Source organism: Podarcis muralis, chromosome 10, assembly GCF_964188315.1.
Source record: "Podarcis muralis chromosome 10, rPodMur119.hap1.1, whole genome shotgun sequence".
Lineage (NCBI taxonomy): Eukaryota > Metazoa > Chordata > Lepidosauria > Squamata > Lacertidae > Podarcis > Podarcis muralis.
In genome coordinates, this window is record NC_135664.1 from 4,394,441 (window position 1) to 4,414,812 (window position 20,372).

The 20,372-nt window shown below is 42.5% G+C and overlaps 1 protein-coding gene across 5 annotated transcripts in view; it reads left to right on the top strand.

Moving 5' to 3' along the window:
• Positions 1–20,372, top strand: part of CACNA2D1 (calcium voltage-gated channel auxiliary subunit alpha2delta 1) — a 385,544-nt gene that overhangs the window by 253,492 nt on the left and 111,680 nt on the right. For all 5 annotated transcript variants that reach the window (XM_077935727.1, XM_077935728.1, XM_077935729.1 and 2 more), the window contains exon 7: positions 17,435–17,566. In XM_077935727.1, coding sequence (XP_077791853.1) covers positions 17,435–17,566 — 132 coding nt within the window. The remainder of the gene's footprint in view (positions 1–17,434; positions 17,567–20,372) is intronic.

Below are 20,372 nucleotides of genomic sequence, written 5' to 3' on the forward strand. Positions count from 1 at the left end.
AGAGCATTCCATCAGATTGGAGCCGCAGCCGAGAAGGCCCTGGCTCTAGTTGAGGCCAGCCTAACCTCTCTGAGGCCTGGGACCTTGAGGATGTTATTATTTGCAGACCGTAGGTTTCTCTGTGGGGCATACCAGGAGAGGCGGTCCTGTAGGTACGAGGGTCCTAGGCCGTATAGGGCTTTAAAGGTTAAAACCAGTACCTTAAACCTGATCCTGTACTCGACCGGGAGCCAGTGCAGCTGGTATAGTACCGGATGAATGTGATCTCACAGCGAAGACCCCATAAGGAGTCTCGCCGCGGCATTCTGCACCCGCTGGAGTTTCTGGGTCAGTCTCAAGGGCAGCCCCACGTAGAGCGAGTTACAATAATCCAATCTGGAGGTGACCGTCGCATGGATCACAGTGGCTAGATCAGGGCGAGAGAGATAAGGGGCCAACTGCTTAGCTTGGCGGAGATGAAAAAATGCCGCCTTTGTTATAGCTGCAATCTGCGCCTCCATGGAGAGGGAGGTATCGAAGATTACACCCAAACTCTTAACGGATGGTGCTGGCACTAATTGCACCCCCGCAATAGATGGGAGTTGCCCCCTCGATCCCTTATCGTCCCGCCCCAGCCAGAGGACCTCTGTCTTCGAAGGATTTAACTTCAACCGGCTCCCACGTAACCATCCAGCCACAGCTTCCAGACATCTGGTCAGTGTGTCTGGGGCCGAGTCAGGATGGCCATCCATCAACAGATAGAGTTGGGTGTCATCAGCATACTGATGGCAACCCAGCCCAAAACTCTGGACAAGCTGGGCGAGGGGGCGCATAAAGATGTTAAAAAGCATCGGGGAGAGAATCGCACCCTGAGGCACTCCACACACCAAGGAGTGGCGCGATGACAATTCCCCCCCAAGCGCCACCCTCTGTCCCCGACCAGAGAGAAACGAGCGCAGCCATTGAAGGACTGTGCCCTGGATCCCCACGTCGGCAAGGCGGTGGTCCAGGAGTTCGTGATCGACCATGTCAAAGGCTGCTGACAGATCTAGAAGAATCAGCAGCCCCGACCCGCCTCGATCCAGCTGTCTGCGGAGATCATCTGTTAGGGCGACCAGAGCCGTCTCGGTCCCATGCCCAGCGCGGAAGCCGGACTGGAATGGATCCAGAGCAGATGTTTCATCCAGAAACCTACCAAGCTGTTCAGCAACCGCTCTCTCAATCACCTTACCCAGGAATGGAAGATTCGAGACCGGGCGGTAATTGGATAGATCTAAGGGATCTAATGATGTTTTCTTTTGGAGCGGACGCACCACCGCCTCCTTCAGTTCCCCTGGGAATATCCCGGTGCCAAGGGACAAATTGATGATATCTCCCAGGGGGGCCCGCACCTCGTCTGGACACGCTCTAATCAGCCATGACGGGCACGGGTCAAGAGGACAGGTGGTGGGCTTTCCAGCTTGGAGGAATCTGTCCACATCGGCTGGAGATATCCGGTCAAAGTGGTCCAATACTGGACCCGAGGACAGTCGAGGGGCCTCCAGTTCCTTTATTGTATCCAAATTGGCAGGGAGGTCATGGCGGAGCAACAGGACCTTCTCCGCAAAAAAGCTCGCAAATGCCTCACAGCTATGTGTCAGATTGTTATTTAAATTTGGCTGTCCTTCAAGGGACGTTAAGGACCGAATTATACTAAATAATTGTGCCGGGCGAGAGCTAGCGGATGCAATGGAGGCCGAGAAGTAAGACTTCTTAGCAGCCTTCACTGCCATCTCATAGGTTTTCATAAAAACCCTATAAGATGTTCTTGAGGCTCCATCACGGGCACCCCGCCATACTCGCTCTAGCCGTCTGAGGTCCTGCTTCATTTTCCGGAGCTCCTTGGTAAACCAGGGAGCCCGGTTTCTGCGGGGTCGCAGAGGGCGCTTAGGTGCGATCTCATCGATGGCTGCCAGGAGCTGGGTATTCCAGCCCTCAACAAGCTCAGTCAATGAGTCGCCAGGGGGAGCAAGGTCCCGCAAGGCTTGACGGAATCTATCAGGGTCCATCAGCCTCTGCGGGCGAGCCCAAATCGGCTCGCCACCTAAGCAGGGTGGGGGTGGAAAGTCAATCCTGGCTTTCAGAGCATAATGATCAGACCATGGCACCTTCATCAAAGGAGACATGATCACATCTATACCAGCGCCAAAGATCAAATCCAGCGTGTGGCCTGCTTGATGTGTGGGGCCCGAAACAAATTGGGAGAGCCCTAGTGTCGCCATGGAAGACACCAGGTCCAGAGCCTGTGAGGAGGGGATGGCATCAGCATGGAAGTTGAAGTCTCCCAATACCAATAGGTTAGGGAACTCTAAGGCCCAGCTGGGGCCCAGATCGGGGATCAATGGCGATGGTAGAGCCCTGAAAGAACAATCTTCCCGGATTAATACTGCCACCCCTCCCCCCCGGCCCACAGTCCGTGACTGGTGGAGGACGGAGAAACCCGGGGGCGCCATCTCTCGTAAGGTAACAGTTACCCCTTCGCGCACCCAGGTCTCCATCACACAAGCCAGGTCGACCCCCTGCGATATAAAGAAATCTCGCAGGGTGGCGGTTTTATTGCCTATAGACCTGGCATTGCACAACACCAGTGAAGGAGGTGAGTAATCCTTGCTCACCCTACCCTCGTCTCTCGGGATGGGGCGCAGATTGGAAGGGGTACGAGCATATCCGTATCTCGATCCCCTTCGCCTATAACATCTGCCCCCACCGCCATACCTCCCTCGCCCCATCACGGTAGCAATCCCAAGCCTCATACTAACCTCCATTTACAAAATAGAAAACAATACAACCAAAACAATTATGCCCAAACAAAACCAATCCCCACCCCCTCAATGTCTAACCCCAAAACAAAACAAAACGGAACAAAACAAAATACATAGATAAAAACCACCATTCAGGGTGGTACAACAAGTAAACAATAAAAACACCTTTAAAACACCTTAATATATATATAAGCATCTTTAACATTTGCTGCAGCAGCACCAGTGTCCTTAAAGCTATCACGGAGGTGAGCCTGGGCCCCGCCCCCTAGGCCAGATGGAATTAGCCTGAGGAGGGAGAGGCCTTCTCCAACACCCACGATGCAGCAGCAGTGATGTCCCAGTCCTCACTGAGGCCTTTTAAAGCTGAGCGAAGGTGAGCCTGGGCCACGCCCCCTAGGCCAGATGGAATTAGCCTGAGGAGGTAGAGGCTTTCTCCAACACCCACGATGCAGCAGCAGTCTTACGTCCGTGGTGGTCCATTCACACATGGAAGTCCCACTGGTATTGCCATCACCAAGGGATTCATATGCATTTGCTAACCTGCCCCATGGATGAAACATCTGCATGAAAACATCTGGATTTTTTTATTTTGAATTAATGATTAATAATGCAGAATAAATTGAAGTGTCGCCAGGAGATGCCAAGATGTGTATTTGCAAATGCATTTCCCACAGAAATCCATCTCTCAAGATTAGCAAACAGAATTGCAGAGCAGAATTTCATACTTGGCTTAGTCTTGTATTATGTTCAGTGAATAAATTAGCACCCAGATGCAAAATCGGGGGGGGGGGGGACACCCCTTGTATATATTTTGCTTTAATCCATGCTGTATTTTCCTCCTTGGCAGTCTCTAGGCAGCTTGTTGTCTGTGAGGGTTTTCAGATTCTACACTCATTCCAGGTGTGTGTGTGTGTGTGTGTGTGTGTGTGTGTGTGAGAGAGAGAGAGAGAGAGAGAGAGAGGGAGACTTTGCAATTCAATTTTGAATAAATATCCCTTCAGAAAAGCAGCCTGAAGAAACGTGTTAAGTTGGAACAGTTTACTAATCACAGCAGTAGTTATCAATTCGCTTGTTGAGCATGCAATGGTAATAGCAGCCAAATAGTAATAAAAGCAAAAGAAATTTGTGTGTGCATTTTTCTTTTGCTGGTAGTTGGAGGATCATCAGCCAAATAGCCTCCTGGTACTGGTTTCTATATAAAAATTAAGGCTTTCAGCCTCCATGCATATGGCAATAGCTAACCTGTCAAGTCTGTGAAGTGCACTTGCAAACAAGTAACAAGAGAGAAATGTGCTCTGGCGGAAAATCAACAAAGACCTGAAGAGATGGAGTAAAACCAACTTCAGCTTCTCAGACAAAATAGCCATGATTAAAATGATAACCTTCCTGAAGCTAACCTACCTATTCCAAAACCTTCCAATCTGGATTTCCTCAATCCAACCCTGTAAGTGGTACCTAATACCACAAAGGTTGGTGCTGATACACCCAGGAATCTCATCTAAATGCTGGAGAGGCTGCATCAGCATTGGCACGTGCCTCCACATGTGGTGGGAATGCCCCAAACTTCAATTCTTCTTGATACTAGTGCTGCAGCAAATTTCCAAAATAACAAAACAGGTAATAGAAGAAACTCCAGATTGATGGGAATTCAGGAAAATATATTTCCCCCTCACAGAGAAACAATTTCCATCACTCTTAACCAACTACAGTTTCCAGTATTCTTTAGTGCAGTGATGGCCAAACTTGGCCCTCCAGCAGTTTTGGGACTACAATTCCCATCATCCCTAGCTAACAGGACCAGTGGTCAGGGATGATGGGATTGTAGTCCCAAAACAGCTGGAGGGCCAAGTTTGGGTATCACTGCTTTAGTGGAAGTCCTGACCTTTAAATGTATAGTGTAGACCTGCCCACTATGTTTTCAGTGGTGAACTGAATTGTTGGAGATGGGGAATAGATTCAATCAGGGAAAAGATTAAATGTTATATGGTTTAATGAAGACCTAAATCCACCAGCATATAAATGTTTGATTATTAAACTCCAGTGACTGATTCTTTGGAGAAGCCTGTCCCTTTTGGGATTTTAGCTTGCTGGGCTCTATGTCCTTTTTTATGTACACATAAAAGCTACCTAGTATGTCCGTCCCTATCCATCCTATAGTGTTTGTATCCACGGATCACTGTGTCCCACTGGTTTCTTTCCATTCCACCAGGTTTCCATTATGCCCATTATATCTATGTTCTTCTGGAAGACCAAACATTCTAGCTTCCGCATCTTGGCTCAGAGGCTTCTAGCGTTACAAAGGCACCTAGATGCAAACCCTATATTTGTCAGGGAGCTGCATCTTTACCTGCCCCACTCATGACATCATGTATGACATGGCCAAAACACCAAAACAGACTTGTGGGTCAAACAAGGAGGCCTGACTGACCTAATTAGGCCTGCAGTCCAATGACCCTATCATTGTATTACAATATATATATATCCAAGATTATTTACTCTTAGAATTACTCTGCTTTTTAAACTTGCACAATGTAGCCAAGTGGGAGTGGCTATTTTTTTTTGGGGGGGGGAGGGACATGTTTCTTTAAATATTAGCAAACTGGAGAGACATTAGTCTGGTCCATTGATAATAACAAAACCCCATTGTTCTTTGGAGAGGAAAAGATTTTGCAGCTCCACATGTTATCCTGCAGTCATACATTGTGTGTTTCTGGCAAAAAACACATACATGACAGGTGTGCATCTTTACATACACCCATGTACATACTGAGAACCATGGCTGAATTTAAGCTAAGCAAAGTACAAGTGTAACACTGGTAAACCCATGCCAAGCATCATTGCTGCTTATGTGAAACTGCCCTCATCATTCAGTTTGAGGTCCCAGGATTTTTTGGAAATCGTGGGAATCCTGGAAGTTGGCAGCCTTGCTTGCTAAAACAGAGAGAGGTTCAAGGTAACCCATGCTTCTTGAAAACATCATTTGAGGAATAATTGTTTGACAAATCATTGTTCATATGAAAGTCATTCTTCAGGGACTTGCTTGCTTTGCTATCTACAAGTTTAAAATAAACCACTGTAAACAGAAATAGTCTATATTCTTATAAGCCAAATGAAGCGGCCTGGTTTTATTACTTCAGGATGCAGTGGTGAGTAACCAGTATTCTTATTATGCAAGATCTGTTTTGTTTCTTTTCCATTTCCTGCTCAATCATCACATTTTATTTTCAACTAATAAGTACAGTGGTGGGCTGTGTTTTGTGGCGCTATGTGATACAATAAGCTCAAAAATATTGAAATACCTACCTCTCCAATTCTGCTGGATGCATAAATTTCACTATTCATTTTTAAAAAGGGGCTATAAGCTTTTGTATTTGAATTCATGGCTTTGTACCTAATCGCCCGCCTCTACTGACAGTATGAGGCATGAGCCAAGATCATCAGCTATCTAAAAATAGCCATGCCTAATACAAGCCTGGAGTACTGCCACAATTATATCCTACCCAGGGGAAAAGAGAATAGCTGCTCTTCGTTGTTTCTCTTCCCTCGGCCTCGAGAATTTAGGGTGTGAGTGTTGTTATTCGACTGAACCAAGTTTGCAGAAATGATCCTTTTAATTCTATCCTGAAAGCATATGCTGTGTTTTCTCTGTCACATTGCCTAAAGATGATACAAGTATGAACACACATTTTAGGATGGGGTTTCCCTGTCAACATGCCCAAGACCATCTCCCATCTTGCCTTTCCCAGTAAGGTTTTTAAAAGTGACAATAAGATATGCATATTTTGGAACAAGGAGCAGAACTTGAAGAAACATTTTCTCGTTAGGGAAATGGGGCAAAAGGTCCAGTAGATACACGTCTGTGTTCCGTACTCAGCATCTTGCAACTTTATCTCCATATCAAAACTTATTTCTGTTCTAGACCAACTAGGAGTCTTTAGGCAAAGCCATGTAATAGCTGGATTTCATAAAAGTGACCTACCTTACAGGATGGTTCTACTGACATAACATATGTGCAATCATATGAAAGCTTTACTAACACTTTATAAATGCTAAGTAGTATTCTGTTAAAATACTTACATTTTTTGAATTGGATGTTATTATAAAAAGTTGGAATAGAAAGGTTCAAATAAATAAGGTTATGATTGTTGGCTACAAGCAAAAGCTGAGGTCTTGCATGATACTGCTCAAGTCATATGTTTTTGCATGGAAAATTTAAGATCCTTTGCAAGGCCCTGTGCTCCAGGCCCATCTCCATCCTCTAACCCTTCTCAGACTGGCTGACATTTTAGAAATCAAAATTTTGGCAATCCCAGTCTCCAGCGTTCATACTCAAATGTTCTGTAGAAGCGCTTTGAAAACTGTCTTTAGTGCAATTTGATTATTATAATGTTTTACTGGATTTAATAGCTGATTTTATTGGGTTGTGATTTTATTGGGTTGTGCTAGTGTTGTTACACCCTAAATCCATAAACTGAGCTGGATTAGAAATTCAACACACTTAATTTCACTGGCTATTCTGCTGTGTAACTCTAGCTGAGGATGCTAAATTGTAAATGTTATTGCTGAGGCAGTCATTAATCTTTTTCTTTAACAACTTGATATGATAAATGTTGTCAGATGTAGATTTTTTTTTAAAAAAAGAAATTCTTCATTTCTCTAGCTACATCCTTGTGGCATCTGCTGCCAATTATACCAGATTAATACAGCTATAGCTGCACCATATCAAATACTTTATGTGTGGAGATCACTGAGTGATATTGTACAGCGGAGGACAACCAGTTTATTGATGAGCAGGCCCATGAGCTGTCTATTGAGATTGGCTGCCATGCACGACAAAGTAATTTCATTCCCTTTTATTAACTTTCTTAATTTATTTGAAGCTTCACCCAGACAATGATTTGGAAAGAGACTAATCTGAGATTAAAAACACCAAAGAGTCTTATGGCACATCAAAGGCTAACACATTTTATTGTGGCTTAAGCTTTTGTGGGCTTAATCAGATGCATGGAACATGATCTTCAGCTGTCAGGTGTATATGGGCATAGATGCAAAGGGGGAGGAGGGGAATGTAAAGCTTGGACTTCAGTATTTGCTACTGGGCCAACTTGAAGGTGTTACTATAAAGCTCTATATGGCTTAGGTCCAAGCTGTTTGACAGACCACATCCCTCCTGTGAACCTGTCCGGGTTTTGAGATGTTTGAAAGGCCCTTCTCTCGGTCCACAGGTAGCTGGGTGGGTATGCAGGAGAGGGCCTTCTTGGTGGCTGCTTCCAGACTCTGGAACTTCCTCCCTAGAGAAGTTAGACTGGCTCCCTCCTTCTTTGGTGTCCTTCCATGGATCGTTGAAAACCTTGTTCCAGCAGGCTTTGGGGAACTGATTGCTTTTAATGAAAGGCTGGTGCCATGCTCTTTTCATGGCCATTATTTGTATGGTTTTAATAGATTTTTTGTGCACATAGTTTTAATTCTAGCAATGTTTATTTGTTTTTTTTAATGATTTTTTAAAATGTTTTTAACTGTTCTTATTTTTATTTGTAAGCTGCCTTGAGTCCCTGTCAGGAAAAGGGTGGGGTATAAATAAATAATATAACACTATTTGTATATAAGCCCCTTAACAACTTGGGACCAGTTTACGTGCAGTATTGCCTTACTCCATACACACCCACTTGACGACTTCACTCTGCAGAGCTGGCACTCTCACAGTTACCACATAATACTTTTTGGAAATCAGTCTTTTGGCATGGCACCACATACCGTTTTGAACTCCCTCCTTTATTGTACTCTTTTTGCACCTGCTTAAATTTTTTTGTTTTGTTTAGGCAAGTCTATCCAGACATGTAGAAGTTACTTGTGTTTTATTTCGTTTAGTTCTGAATATTTTAATACCTTTAAAAAATTGTTTTAATCTATCATTTTATTGTGCTATTTTCCATTGTTGTAAAGCACTTTGAGGGTGTATTTTTATATACAATCAAGCAGTATATAAATTTGGTTAAATAAATAAAATCTAAGACGAATGCACAATATTTTCCATTGCACTGTTAGGCCTTTTAAATAAATGAATGGCAGAGGAGCTCCTTTCTCTTCCCTCCAGTAAAGGCAGAGCTGCCTCATTAGGGAACCATACATGACATCTTTCAGAGATAGTAAATAGCTGCTAGGCTTCTCAAATATGTGTAGCTCTTTCTATGCCGACAAGGGGCCTACACATTGAATAAATCTGTTTTAAGAGACATCCATAATGTGTTGTTTTATTGATTACAGTTCTAAATAAGATTGAATGTTGGAGTAGTCAAGCCCTCTGACCCTAGTGTCAGATAAAACAAACAAAAAACCCAAGATTATTATTATTATTTTAATGAGCTTTTCAATTAGTGGTGAGTGGCTGTTCAGTTGTAAGCTCAAGGTTCTTTGCTAGCCGACTGTCAATCCATTTTGCAAATCTCACACTCTGAAAGAAAAAGGGCCTCTATGCTATGCACAAGTAGAAATTATAGAGATATGCCTATACAAAGCAGATGCAGAAAAGTTAAAGTTGCTAGTAAGGGCACATCAGGAAGCAAGTTCAATATGATTTATTTATTTTTAATGTTTTAATTTGTATGTCCTGGTCTGGTACAAACGCTTATTGTTTGGCCCATTTCTTTCTGCCCCACCTGGCTCTAAGCACACTGGGTGAGGAAATGGGGGGGGGTGTGTGAATCAGGACCGCCAAGAGAGGGGCTACTGATATATTGTGCCCAGAAAAGGTACGTCTCTAGCCCTTGTGGAACAGAAGTGATGGAGCAAACTGTACATGCACCTTTCAGAACTATGGCTTGGTGAGATAGGAGCCCATGTCCATCTTCATTGTTTCTTAGCCAGTGAGTGAAATCAGAGCTGTGATTAATGAGTGCTATAGTATAGACCAATTTAGGGTCATACAAATAAAAGAGAAGACCCCAAAACAAGCCAGGAAGGCATCGTGTAGGGATTTCCTGATTCATTTGGAGCTGTTTTTGGTGAATGTGTTTGTCACTATTTTTATCTGGACTCCAAGCTGGTTTTATCAGATAAAATAATTGAGAAATCAAGGATTTTAGCATCGCTTTGACTGCTCAGGTGCATCTCCACCTACATGCAAAAGGTAGCTGCAAACAAAGGAGTTCAGACTCTGGTTTGTAATAATACTGAGCAGTTTTACAAAGCCATTCAATAATACAAGAGAGGACTGTGTATCTAGAATAAACAAGCGGTTATTTTATTTTTTATGCAAAAGGCTTGACTGTATTCTTATAATGGAATAACTGGAATATACAAATTTTACTGTTTTGGATTAACAGGAGCTGGTGAAAACGTGCTAAGTTTATGTGGCAATCCAACACACAATTACCTGAGAGTTGATCCCATTTAATTCAGTTGGGCCTACTTCTGAGTGTATCAGTATCAAACTTTATTTCGGTCACAGACCAGCAAAAGATAAAACATACGGATAAACTGAACACCTAAGAGTTAAAACAGGTAGGGAATAAAAACTAGTACAGTGGTACCTATGGATGCGAATGGGATCTGTTCCGGAGCCCTGTTCGCATCCTGAAGCGAACGCAACCCGTGTCTGCGCGGGTCGTGATTCGTCGCTTCCGCGCATGCGCGTGATGTCACTTTGAGCATCTGCGCATGCGTGAGTGGCGAAACCCGGAAGTAACACGCTCCATTACTTCCGGGTTGCCGCGGAGCACAACCCGAAAATGCTTAACGTGAAGCCACTTCAACCTGAGGTATGGCTGTAATTAAAAGGTGATTATATCATACGTACAGTGGTACCTCAGTTTTCGAACCTAGTCCATTCCAGAAGACCGTTCAACTTCCAAAGCGTTTGAAAACAAAAGCATTTACTTATGGAAAACTCAATACGGAAGCTGTGTTCGAAAACCAAAGCAGTTACTTCCAGATTTTCGGCGTTCAAAAACCTGTTCGTTCTACTTCCGAGATGTTCGAAAACTGAGGTACCACTCTACATACATAACTTTAAAAGATAAAAACAGGGACAAACCTTTAAAAGCGACTATAAGGGAGGGAGTGCGGAGGAGCACAGGTCTTGCATTTTGGGCCTAGTTTGTGGTGCAAACTATCCTTTGACCAATATCCATCATGGCAGTGGAAAGTATAGCAACTGAGTATGTAACATCTGGGTTTTCATCTTGAAGTAGCAGGGAAGTATAAAGTTGTACTGTATGACCTGGAAATTTATGGAGTATAGGCAAGATGAACCTAGCTTGTATATCTGTATAGTATTGGCAGTGAAAAAAGACATGTTCTGTTGTTTCCAGTTGCCCAGAGCGACTGGCTGAGACTAATCTTCCTCTTGCGTGGCTTTGCTCCCTTAGCTACTTCTGAGTGGAGATGACTAGGATTACACTAACTGTAGTGCAAGTGTAGAAAACATGGTGCCTTCCGTACATTGCTAACATCATACCGTGACTTTGGGCTGATGCTGGTGGATGGCCCCACATTGGCTATCCTGCTATAGCCGACATCCTTAATTTTGTGGTGCTTGTTCAATAATTGCTTTTGTAGCATGGATTTTTTTTGACAATGTCAAGCTCCAAAGAACTTGAAATGGTCTGTGTGATTTGTTTCTCTGTTGTGAAAGTGTAAAATTAGTTTCTTTGTGAATCTGACAGAGACACCAACACCCTGCTTGTTAAGAGAACTGACCAACATAATATTGAGTTCTGCAACATGCTGGTCCTCGGGGGGGGAGGGGAAGATGTACTTGAGTATTGATCCTTTTCCTGACAGCTGGGCTCTTTACGGGGTGCAAGGGCTTAGCAACAGCCAACATTTATTAGTGCCTTTTTAGAAATCCATTAACCGTTCTGCTTCCCCTGTGCTTCGCTTTTTGAAAACCAAACAGCTTCTCAGTAGAACCCAGAGCTTTGAAATAAAAATCGAATGGAATTGTACAATTGAATGGAATTGTATGCAGCTGAATACCAGTTGCTCAGAATCACAAATGAGCGAGGGCCATTGCTCTAATGTCCTGTTTTTGGCCTTCCCATAGGCAAACAACGGCAACAAAGTGTTAGTAGGTCTTTGGTCTGATCCAACAGGGCTTTCCTTATTTGTATAAATATGGATCTAAACAACATGCTGGTGGTTCCCGCCCCTCCCCCAATCTGTGCAAATTAAGATCCTAATATACATAAGGGAAATTTGTTTTTTCTTATATAAATAATATTTTCTATTCTCTGTGGTCTAAACCACTGAGCCTCTTGGGCTTGCCGATCAGAAGGTTGGCAGTTTGAAGCCCCGCGACAGGGTGAGCTCCTGTTGCTCTGTCCAGCTCCTGCCAACCTAGCAGTTCGAAAGCACGCCAGTGCAAATAGGTATCACTGTGGCAGGAAGGTAAACGGCATTTCCGTGAGCTCTGGTTTCCATCGTGGTGTCCTCTTGTGCCAGAAGTGGTTTAGTCCTGCTGGCCACATGACCTGGAAAGCTGTCTGTGGACAGACGCTGGCTGCCTCGACCTGAAAGCGAGATGAGCACCGCAACCCATAGTCGCCTTTGACTGGACTTAACCGCCCGGGGGTCCTTTACCTATTTTTTTTTTTAATTCTACAGTGGGTTGCAGGCTAGACAGATGGAATCTTTTCTTTATTAGTTTCCAAAAAGACACTGATGCTCCTAATAATACTTCCTGGAAAAGCACAATAAGTTATTTTCTACCATAAAATGTTTTAAGAGTCTTTCTTCTTGGCATTCAGAAATTATGCTGCGAATGGTGAATCCCCCGCCCCCCACCAGTGCATTAGCAACAAACAGATAACTGGAATTACTTGAGATGGTTAAGACTTTAATTTTTAGTTTGCTTGAGATTGTTAGAGATTAATTTTTTGCTTTCTGCCTGTGCTGACTTGCACATTAGCAAGACCTTGGGATGAAGCTTGGGATATAAAGCTCTGTGTTCTGATACTATACCTTTGTCTGAGAGCTACACTGAGCTTCTTTGCTCCTATTTGAATTTCTCCTGGCTCCCATATAAATGGGAACCAAGAGCTCTTATGAATAAATGATAGTATGTTTGGAAGGAGGCTGTTTCGTGAGATCATAACCAGGGGGGTTTTATTTTATTCCCCCCCCCCCCCATGCATGCATGTTTACCTTCCTAGGCTCCCTTTCCTTTAATCCTTTGTTAATGAATGTAGAGTTTGCCAGCTTTGCAACCTGTTTACCTCCAGCTCTGAAACACCATCAGAAAAGACAAAGAAAAAGTGATAATGCCCCATCTGACAAGTAAACCTTGTTCTCTTCCAATTAACTGAATGCCAGCTGTTGCCTAGCATGAGTGAGTTATTTTTGGATTTTAGGGATGCATTTATGACTGATTAAAGCAGAATGAAAGGAATAGCTATTTATCAGTTTCATAATTAAGTTTCATTGTTTGTTCCCTCAATTATTAATCCAGAAATGCCCAGAAGTCGACATGGCCCTACTTTCATGTCTTTTGCTCTACAAATTTGTGTGGCATACTAATACTAATTTTTGTGTGAGTAACCCAAGAATTGGCCAGGGTCAGCTTTAGGAATCTGGTTTCTATATCTTTGGCCACTTAGTGTTTATCTGATCATGCTTATGAATATAAATTTTCTTGTATTTCAAGTTAATCCAGAAGCTGGCTCTACTCATGAATATTAATGCGCACACAGCTGATCTCTGCAAATGATCACATCCATAAACATGAAAACACTGTTAACTTGCAATAATGAGCACTCTCTTGGATTTTGGTCCCAGCTCGGCTTTACAATTCTAATGTTACAATTTAATGCTCTATTCTCCCTCTCCGTCTTTTTTAAGCCCCCATGGAAGCTGTTTTATTAATTTTGTATCTCCCACGAAAAGGATATCCTGTGTCAACGTTTCCAGTTGACTCAAAACACCATCTATGGCGTTACTTCTACACCTTCGTACATGACGAGGCTGTGATCATAGAGGCCCATGGTTGTGTTCCCCAATTTTTTTGCCCATGACTGGGATATAAACTCTGGAGAGCTCCACCAAAGAGAAGACTGAATAAGATTAGAGATCTAGGAGTTAGCTGGTTCAACTGCATATGAAAGCCAGCTGCTCCATTGTTACATTTGGGGCCTTTGTTCCCCTTTAGCTCCCTGAGCCACAGTCTCCTATGTTCCCAACAGACCCTTGCATTCAATTTGTGTACTAGGAAGATGGCAAGCTGGTAAATTTATGTAGTGAGTTTGTTCACTTACCATGCATTACTACAATATTGTAATATTTTTATCACACAGTGTGCAGTTTTTTAAAATTGGTTCTTTGGAAATGTAGACTATTGTATATCTAAAAGCACAGAACATATTGGACATGTGTTGGCATTGCGTTCGGAATTGTGCTGGAAATTGTGCCTGGTCAAGAGAAATGAGTGAAAGCGTAAATAATAGCTAAGTTGCTAACAGCTGCATCTCTGAACACCTTGTTCCAGGCAACAACAGGAAACTTGCTTAACCACAAGGTGATGAAGCCTGTGGTGGAGCTAGAAGTTAACAAAGCAAGTCTGGGAGGGCTGTTAGAATCAATGACACATGTACCGCACTGTTTTGTGGGAAACTATAAAAGCATCAGTGTAACTTGTAGGTAGGGTCTCCTGTCTGCACCATGAGGTGGATGGGACACCATTCTGGCAGAAGAATAAATTCTTTTTGCTTTGCTACCCATTACCTTGTTTTTGATTTCCACTAGACAACAAACCTCAAAGTAGCAAAGTTCATAACAGTCATCCTAGAATGTGAAGCCAGCATGAGGGCTAGAGAAAATAAACATAGTTTCAGGATGAGCCCACAAAGGCCTTCCCCTGCTTTCTTCTTCCTGCATCTTGGCAATAACACTGTGGCTGAGGCAGAGAGATGGAGAGAGAGGGTTCTGGAACCCTTCATCAAAGCCACCAGTTGAATCATTCATCTTGGAAAGACTGTGGTGACAGCGGCTTCTGCATAAGGATTTGGAACGGGCCATCCGTTCTTCTTTTAATAATAACCGCCTTTCTTGATGTCAGTGAGGTACAAAATTGCTCCTCTCAGTGTGGAGAATTCCATTCTGAGTGTGTGTTTGTAGCATTGATAATCTACCTGCCTGGTAGGGTTGGGAAAATCTGTTAGTTAAGGTTTCTCTCAGTTTCTCAATTTTTCCATTTCTTAAGTTCAATTCTCCATATTTCCACATCACTTTGCATTTCAAAAACCAAACAAATCTCATGAAAATTCATCAGCATTTTGATGCAAACTTCTCCTAATGTACACATTTTTGTGAAACATTTTTGTATGTTATTTTTCACTATTGTGTACAGTGGTGCCTCGCAAGACGAAATTAATTCGTTCCGCAAGTTTTGCCGTCTTGCGATTTTTTTCGTCTTGCGAAGCACGGTGTCGGGAAAGTTTTGGAAAACTTCAAAAATCACCAAAGTCTTTAAAAACCTCAAAAAAGGCTACCACACTGCGTTCTATGAGTTGCTCCTCGAAGTCAAGTCACAACTGTATTAACGGTGTTAAGAAAAAGGAAACAAACTTGCAAGACGTTTCCGTCTTGCGAAGCAAGCCCATAGGGAAAATCGTCTTGCGAAGCAAGCCCATAGGGAAAATCGTCTTGTGAAGCAGCTCAAAAAACAAAAAACCCTTTCGTCTAGCGAGTTTTTTGTCTTGCGAGGCATTCGTCTTGCGAGGTACCACTGTATGAAGGAGTACATAGCAAAATTCAGAGAAGTCCGAACTTCAAATATTGGCTGCGTTTTGGTTGCATGCATTGTTTCAGAAAGTGAAATATAGGTTGGCTCACCTTTAAATGAAATGAGTCTCTCGCCCATACTTACTGCCCAGTCTGACTTCCTTTCTCAACCTCTCCACTGAATCAGAGGCACAGATGCAGCAGTGCCAACCTGCTACTTCGAGCCACTGCTGTGCTCTGTTCAAAGTACTGGTTTTGTCCTTTAAAGGCCTCCATGGCTTGGGACTAGGATCACCTGAAAGACTACTGGTCGGCCAGTGTGCCTGCCCCTATCCTGAGAATGGAGGACCTTCCTTGGGTGCTCCTTCAGTCTGAGGGTGGGTGGTGGCTACAGGGGGTGTTGATGGCCTCCAACTATGCTCTCTCCAGGGTGGCTCACCTGATGCCTACCTTGATGCCTGTGAGAGGCAGGCAAAGGCCAAACTTTTGGAAACTTCTCTTACTTTCTCTTCAGCTGCTTTAAATTTTTTGTTATTTCTTAGAACTGCTCTCACCCTGTGCTTTTATGGTGTATTTAGTTATTTATAGTATTTACAGCCTGCTCTTCATTGAATATTTCCAAACCAAGAGTGGGGAACAAAGTAATAAAAATACCCAGAGAAAAACAGCAATATACAAAAATGACAAAACAATATGGACGGGTCCAATAAGCGACCAATTAACAATTCTGCCATAAAGTAAACGAGCAAAACTACAATGACCAGGAAAAAAACCCACAAACAAACAAACAAACAAACAAACAAACAAATAAAACCAGTTTAACCAAATGCCTAGGTCAGTGGTTTTCAACCAGGTAAGGGGTGACATAACTGGGCTCCTGAGCCTCACAGGGGAGCTGCAGAAAGAATGTAGTTGGTCAAGGGTGGTGTGGACTCAAAAAGGTTGAAAACCTCTGGCTTAAGTAGAAATACAGACACAGGACATTCAAACAGATTAAATAACCAACAGTCTTTGCACTCACTCTCGCGCGCAAAGAGGGTTGCCGTCTGTGCTAATCTCTCTCTGCGGTTTTTAGGCAAGCAGCTGCCACAAACAGCATTCAGGGTCCTCCTAAATGTTGTTGGGTGCTGGTGTCTTTTTATAAAAAGTTTGGTTATAGCATTTTGCAAGACACCCTGGGAACTTGCTGAAAGCTGGGTCATAAAACTCTAAATAAATACAATAAAAACTATTGTACTTTCTTCTTTTTAAAAGAAATCAAAACTGTATGACTGTGTGATAGACTAGAGCCCTCATCCATCAACGTAAACGTACGAAGAAGTGGAAGATGAAGAAGAAAGAAAAACATTCAAACAGTCTTGCCAATAAACACATAAAGCTTCGTTGTGCAATAGTACTAAAAGTAGAATGGTACAAAATACAGCAAAGGGTAGAGAAATAGCAAGTAGCACCATTTCAGTAAGGCAAGGTAAAGGCCCCCTGAGTCATAGAATCATAGAATAGAATCATAGAATCATAGAGTCAAAGGCAATTATGGGATGCGGCGCGCATCTCGCTTCAGGCCAAGGGAGCTGGCGTTTGTCCGCAGACAGCTTTCCTGTGTCATGTGGCCAGCATGACTAAACCGCTTCTGGCGCAATGGGTCACCATGACGAGTGCCAGAGCACATGGAAACACTGTTTACCTTCCCGCTACAGCGGTACCTATTCATCTATTTGCACTGGTATGCTTTTGAACTGCTAGGTTGGCAGGAGCTGGGACAGAGCAATGGGAGCTCACCCTGTTGCGTGGATTCAAACCGCTAACCTTCCAATCGGCAAGCCCAAGAGGCTCAGTGGTTTAGACCACAGGGCCACCTGCTCCCCTCGTTTCAGGATATGGTATGTAACAAATGTAACTATGGTTTTGCAATACCAAATTTCTTTTTTTGTCTTTTTCAGCTACAATTGTGTTGAATGAACTGAACTGGACCGGAGCTTTAGATGAAGTCTTTAAAAGGAACAGAGAAGAAGACCCAACCTTGCTTTGGCAAGTTTTTGGCAGTGCAACTGGCCTCGCCAGGTATTACCCAGGTAATTTGCAGTCCTGAAGACATAAATTTGTTCCAGGGCACTAACTTTGTCACTCCAGTCAATTCATATAAAAATCACCACACATTTTTAGCAGGGCAGGCAAGAGAATACAAATTAGCCATTCCCTTGTGTAAAGTTTGCGAAGTTGGAGCTGGGAGCGTTTAAAGTGTTGTAAGAAGAGAACTCATATCCCCAAAATCTAATTAACTCCCGGCTGTTCCCTAAAAGAGAAGAAATATCTGGTGGAGTCTTGTTTGAAAATTTCAACAGACATGTTGGCTTTTTATATAGGTTGCAGTTCTCTGTATGCCACACATAAGGGTTTGCATGACAGTTGCTTCCTCTAGCCTTGGGAGTGCTTGAATCAGCCACTAGGTGCATAATTTTACTGAGTTAAATTAAGAGGAAGCGCTACTGTTTCATTGGGAATGTTTGCCCTTATGAACCGTCTTCAGTACCTCTGAAGATGATGACTCTGCCACTGGAGTTCAAACTGATTAATACAGAGAGAAGGGTTTTGTTTTATGCATGCATCTGTCCTGCTCTTTAGAGAATCTCATTACTGTACCATAGTAATTAATTTAAGAGGGTGTATTTTTATTTCTTTAGGCCACTAGTAGACTTAGTTCAATTAATGTATTCTGGGAGAGACATCTAATCCAGTTTGTTTAATGCTTCTATAAAGCAGTTTCTAAAAAAAGAAAATAAATTAAGCAATCAAATTTTACTGTATGACTAAGAGCGCAATCCTCTGCATATGTACTCAGATGTAAGTCCCACTAAGTTAAATGGGGCTTACTCTCCAGTAAATGGGAATAAGATTGCATCCTAAGTGTTGATGTCCTGCATATATACTATACTTAGTACTTTAGTTTCTGATGCTAATTTGGCTTCTAAAGTCTATCAAGGTTTTACGGTGTCCAGTTTTCATCATTGTAGGCAATGGTTTTTCAAATTTCTTTGAAGGCTCAGAAACCACAGAAAGTCCTGGGTGTTCTGAGATCAGATAGTGGGTTTTCTGCACTATTTTCTGCACACTTCATTCCTCAACCCTTTATTATGGAATTGGGGAAATTAAATTTATGCTTATGCACAGAATTTACATAATTCCCAAGCAGTGTTTCAGCTTCCTTGAAATCTAATTTGAGTTTCTCTTGTGGAGGAAATTTGGGGGACTCGGAATACAATTAGTCCAGCTTATTGTTCAATCAAGTGTCCCTTTTTGCATAATAAAAATATTGTACATCTATCAAGTCCCCTGAACATTTTGAGCCCAATAAATTGTTTCCTTCTCTATTTCTGTGTGTGCCTCCAAAGTCTGCTTTTCTGTGCTGTGTACTGTGAATAGCTTGCAGCCCGCACTTCTTTCTAGGTCCCCAATAACTTATATACTGCTTGATTATATCTAATATATCCAGCAACCCTTGGCAACAGTGTACAATTAAAATAGGGCTATGGAGTTCATTCACTTTTTGCCTAATAACTGAGCAATATAAACTACCCATGCATCTCAAAGCTTTCTGTTTATTTTTCTTATTTATTTATACATCTTTATCTGGGGTTGTTTTTTTAAAAAAAAAAAGTACTCAGAAGGAACACAAATATTAAAGACAGATAATTAATTAAACTAAATGAATGAGTGAAATCATTTAAAAGCAATTGTTAATGAACTCCTCCATCAGAGGACTACCAGAAGCAATAAAAACAACTACAGGACACCAACATTCATTGGATATACTCCATGCAACTTGTGTGGTTGGGGACAACTTTAAAACCAATCACAGAGCCAAGGTAGCACCCCAAAAATGCCACAAAGTGTGTGTTGGGGGGTAATTTGGGTGCTACAAGGTATCATTTATTATGTGGCCAGCATGACTAAGCCGCTTCTGGCGAACCAGAGCAGCACATGGAAATGCTGTTTACCTTCCCGCTGGAGCGGTACCTATTTATCTACTTGCACTTTGACGTGCTTTCGAACTGCTAGGTGGGCAGGAGCAGGAACCGAACAATGGGAGCTCACTCCATTGCGGGGATTCGAACCACCGACCTTCTGATCGGCAAGCCTAGGTTCTTGTTTCTAGCAACTTTCAAATACTTGAATGTTGACTGTGTGTTTGTGTGTGCAAAACGAGACTTGCTTTCAGTAATTTTGAACATTTTGGTTTGTTTTCTTTCTTTTGTATTGAAGGAAGTATAGCAAGCAGAAAAGCTCTTTCTGAGAAACCCAAGAAAACATAGCTAGGGAATTTATGTTCTCATTAAAAAAGCTCTCACGTTCAACCAATTTTCCTTTTTTTTTTTTAGTACAGGTATAAGTATTTTATAGAGAAACATAGTGGCATGTATTTTTAAGCCACACAAAGACTTGCTTTTTAATTGTTGTTATGACACAAGTTGTGTGTGTTACCGGTATTTCTGTTGTTTTTAATGCACATAATCTTGACATCTGACATTTCTGCATGGAAGTCAGTGGAGCAAGCTGTAAACAATGCAGATAAATTTCTCTAGAAACTTAAGGAAACTGTCAACTTGCAATCTTAACTCCATAGGTGGGCTGAGGAAAAGGAGAAGAAACACTGGAGCAGTCTGCATGCCCCTGCTGTTCCGACAATGTAGAAGGATAGAATAACAAATATATTGAGAGTGAGCCCCCACTTTGTGGTACAGTAATAGTAGCCAGGCTTTTTGGCAAGCATGTTACAAGTTTTATCTTTCCATGATTTTTATGGTTGACTTTGGTAGGATGCTTTAATCTTATTTTTGTTCACTTCTCTTTTCAATAATAAAATAGATGTAAAGTCTAGAG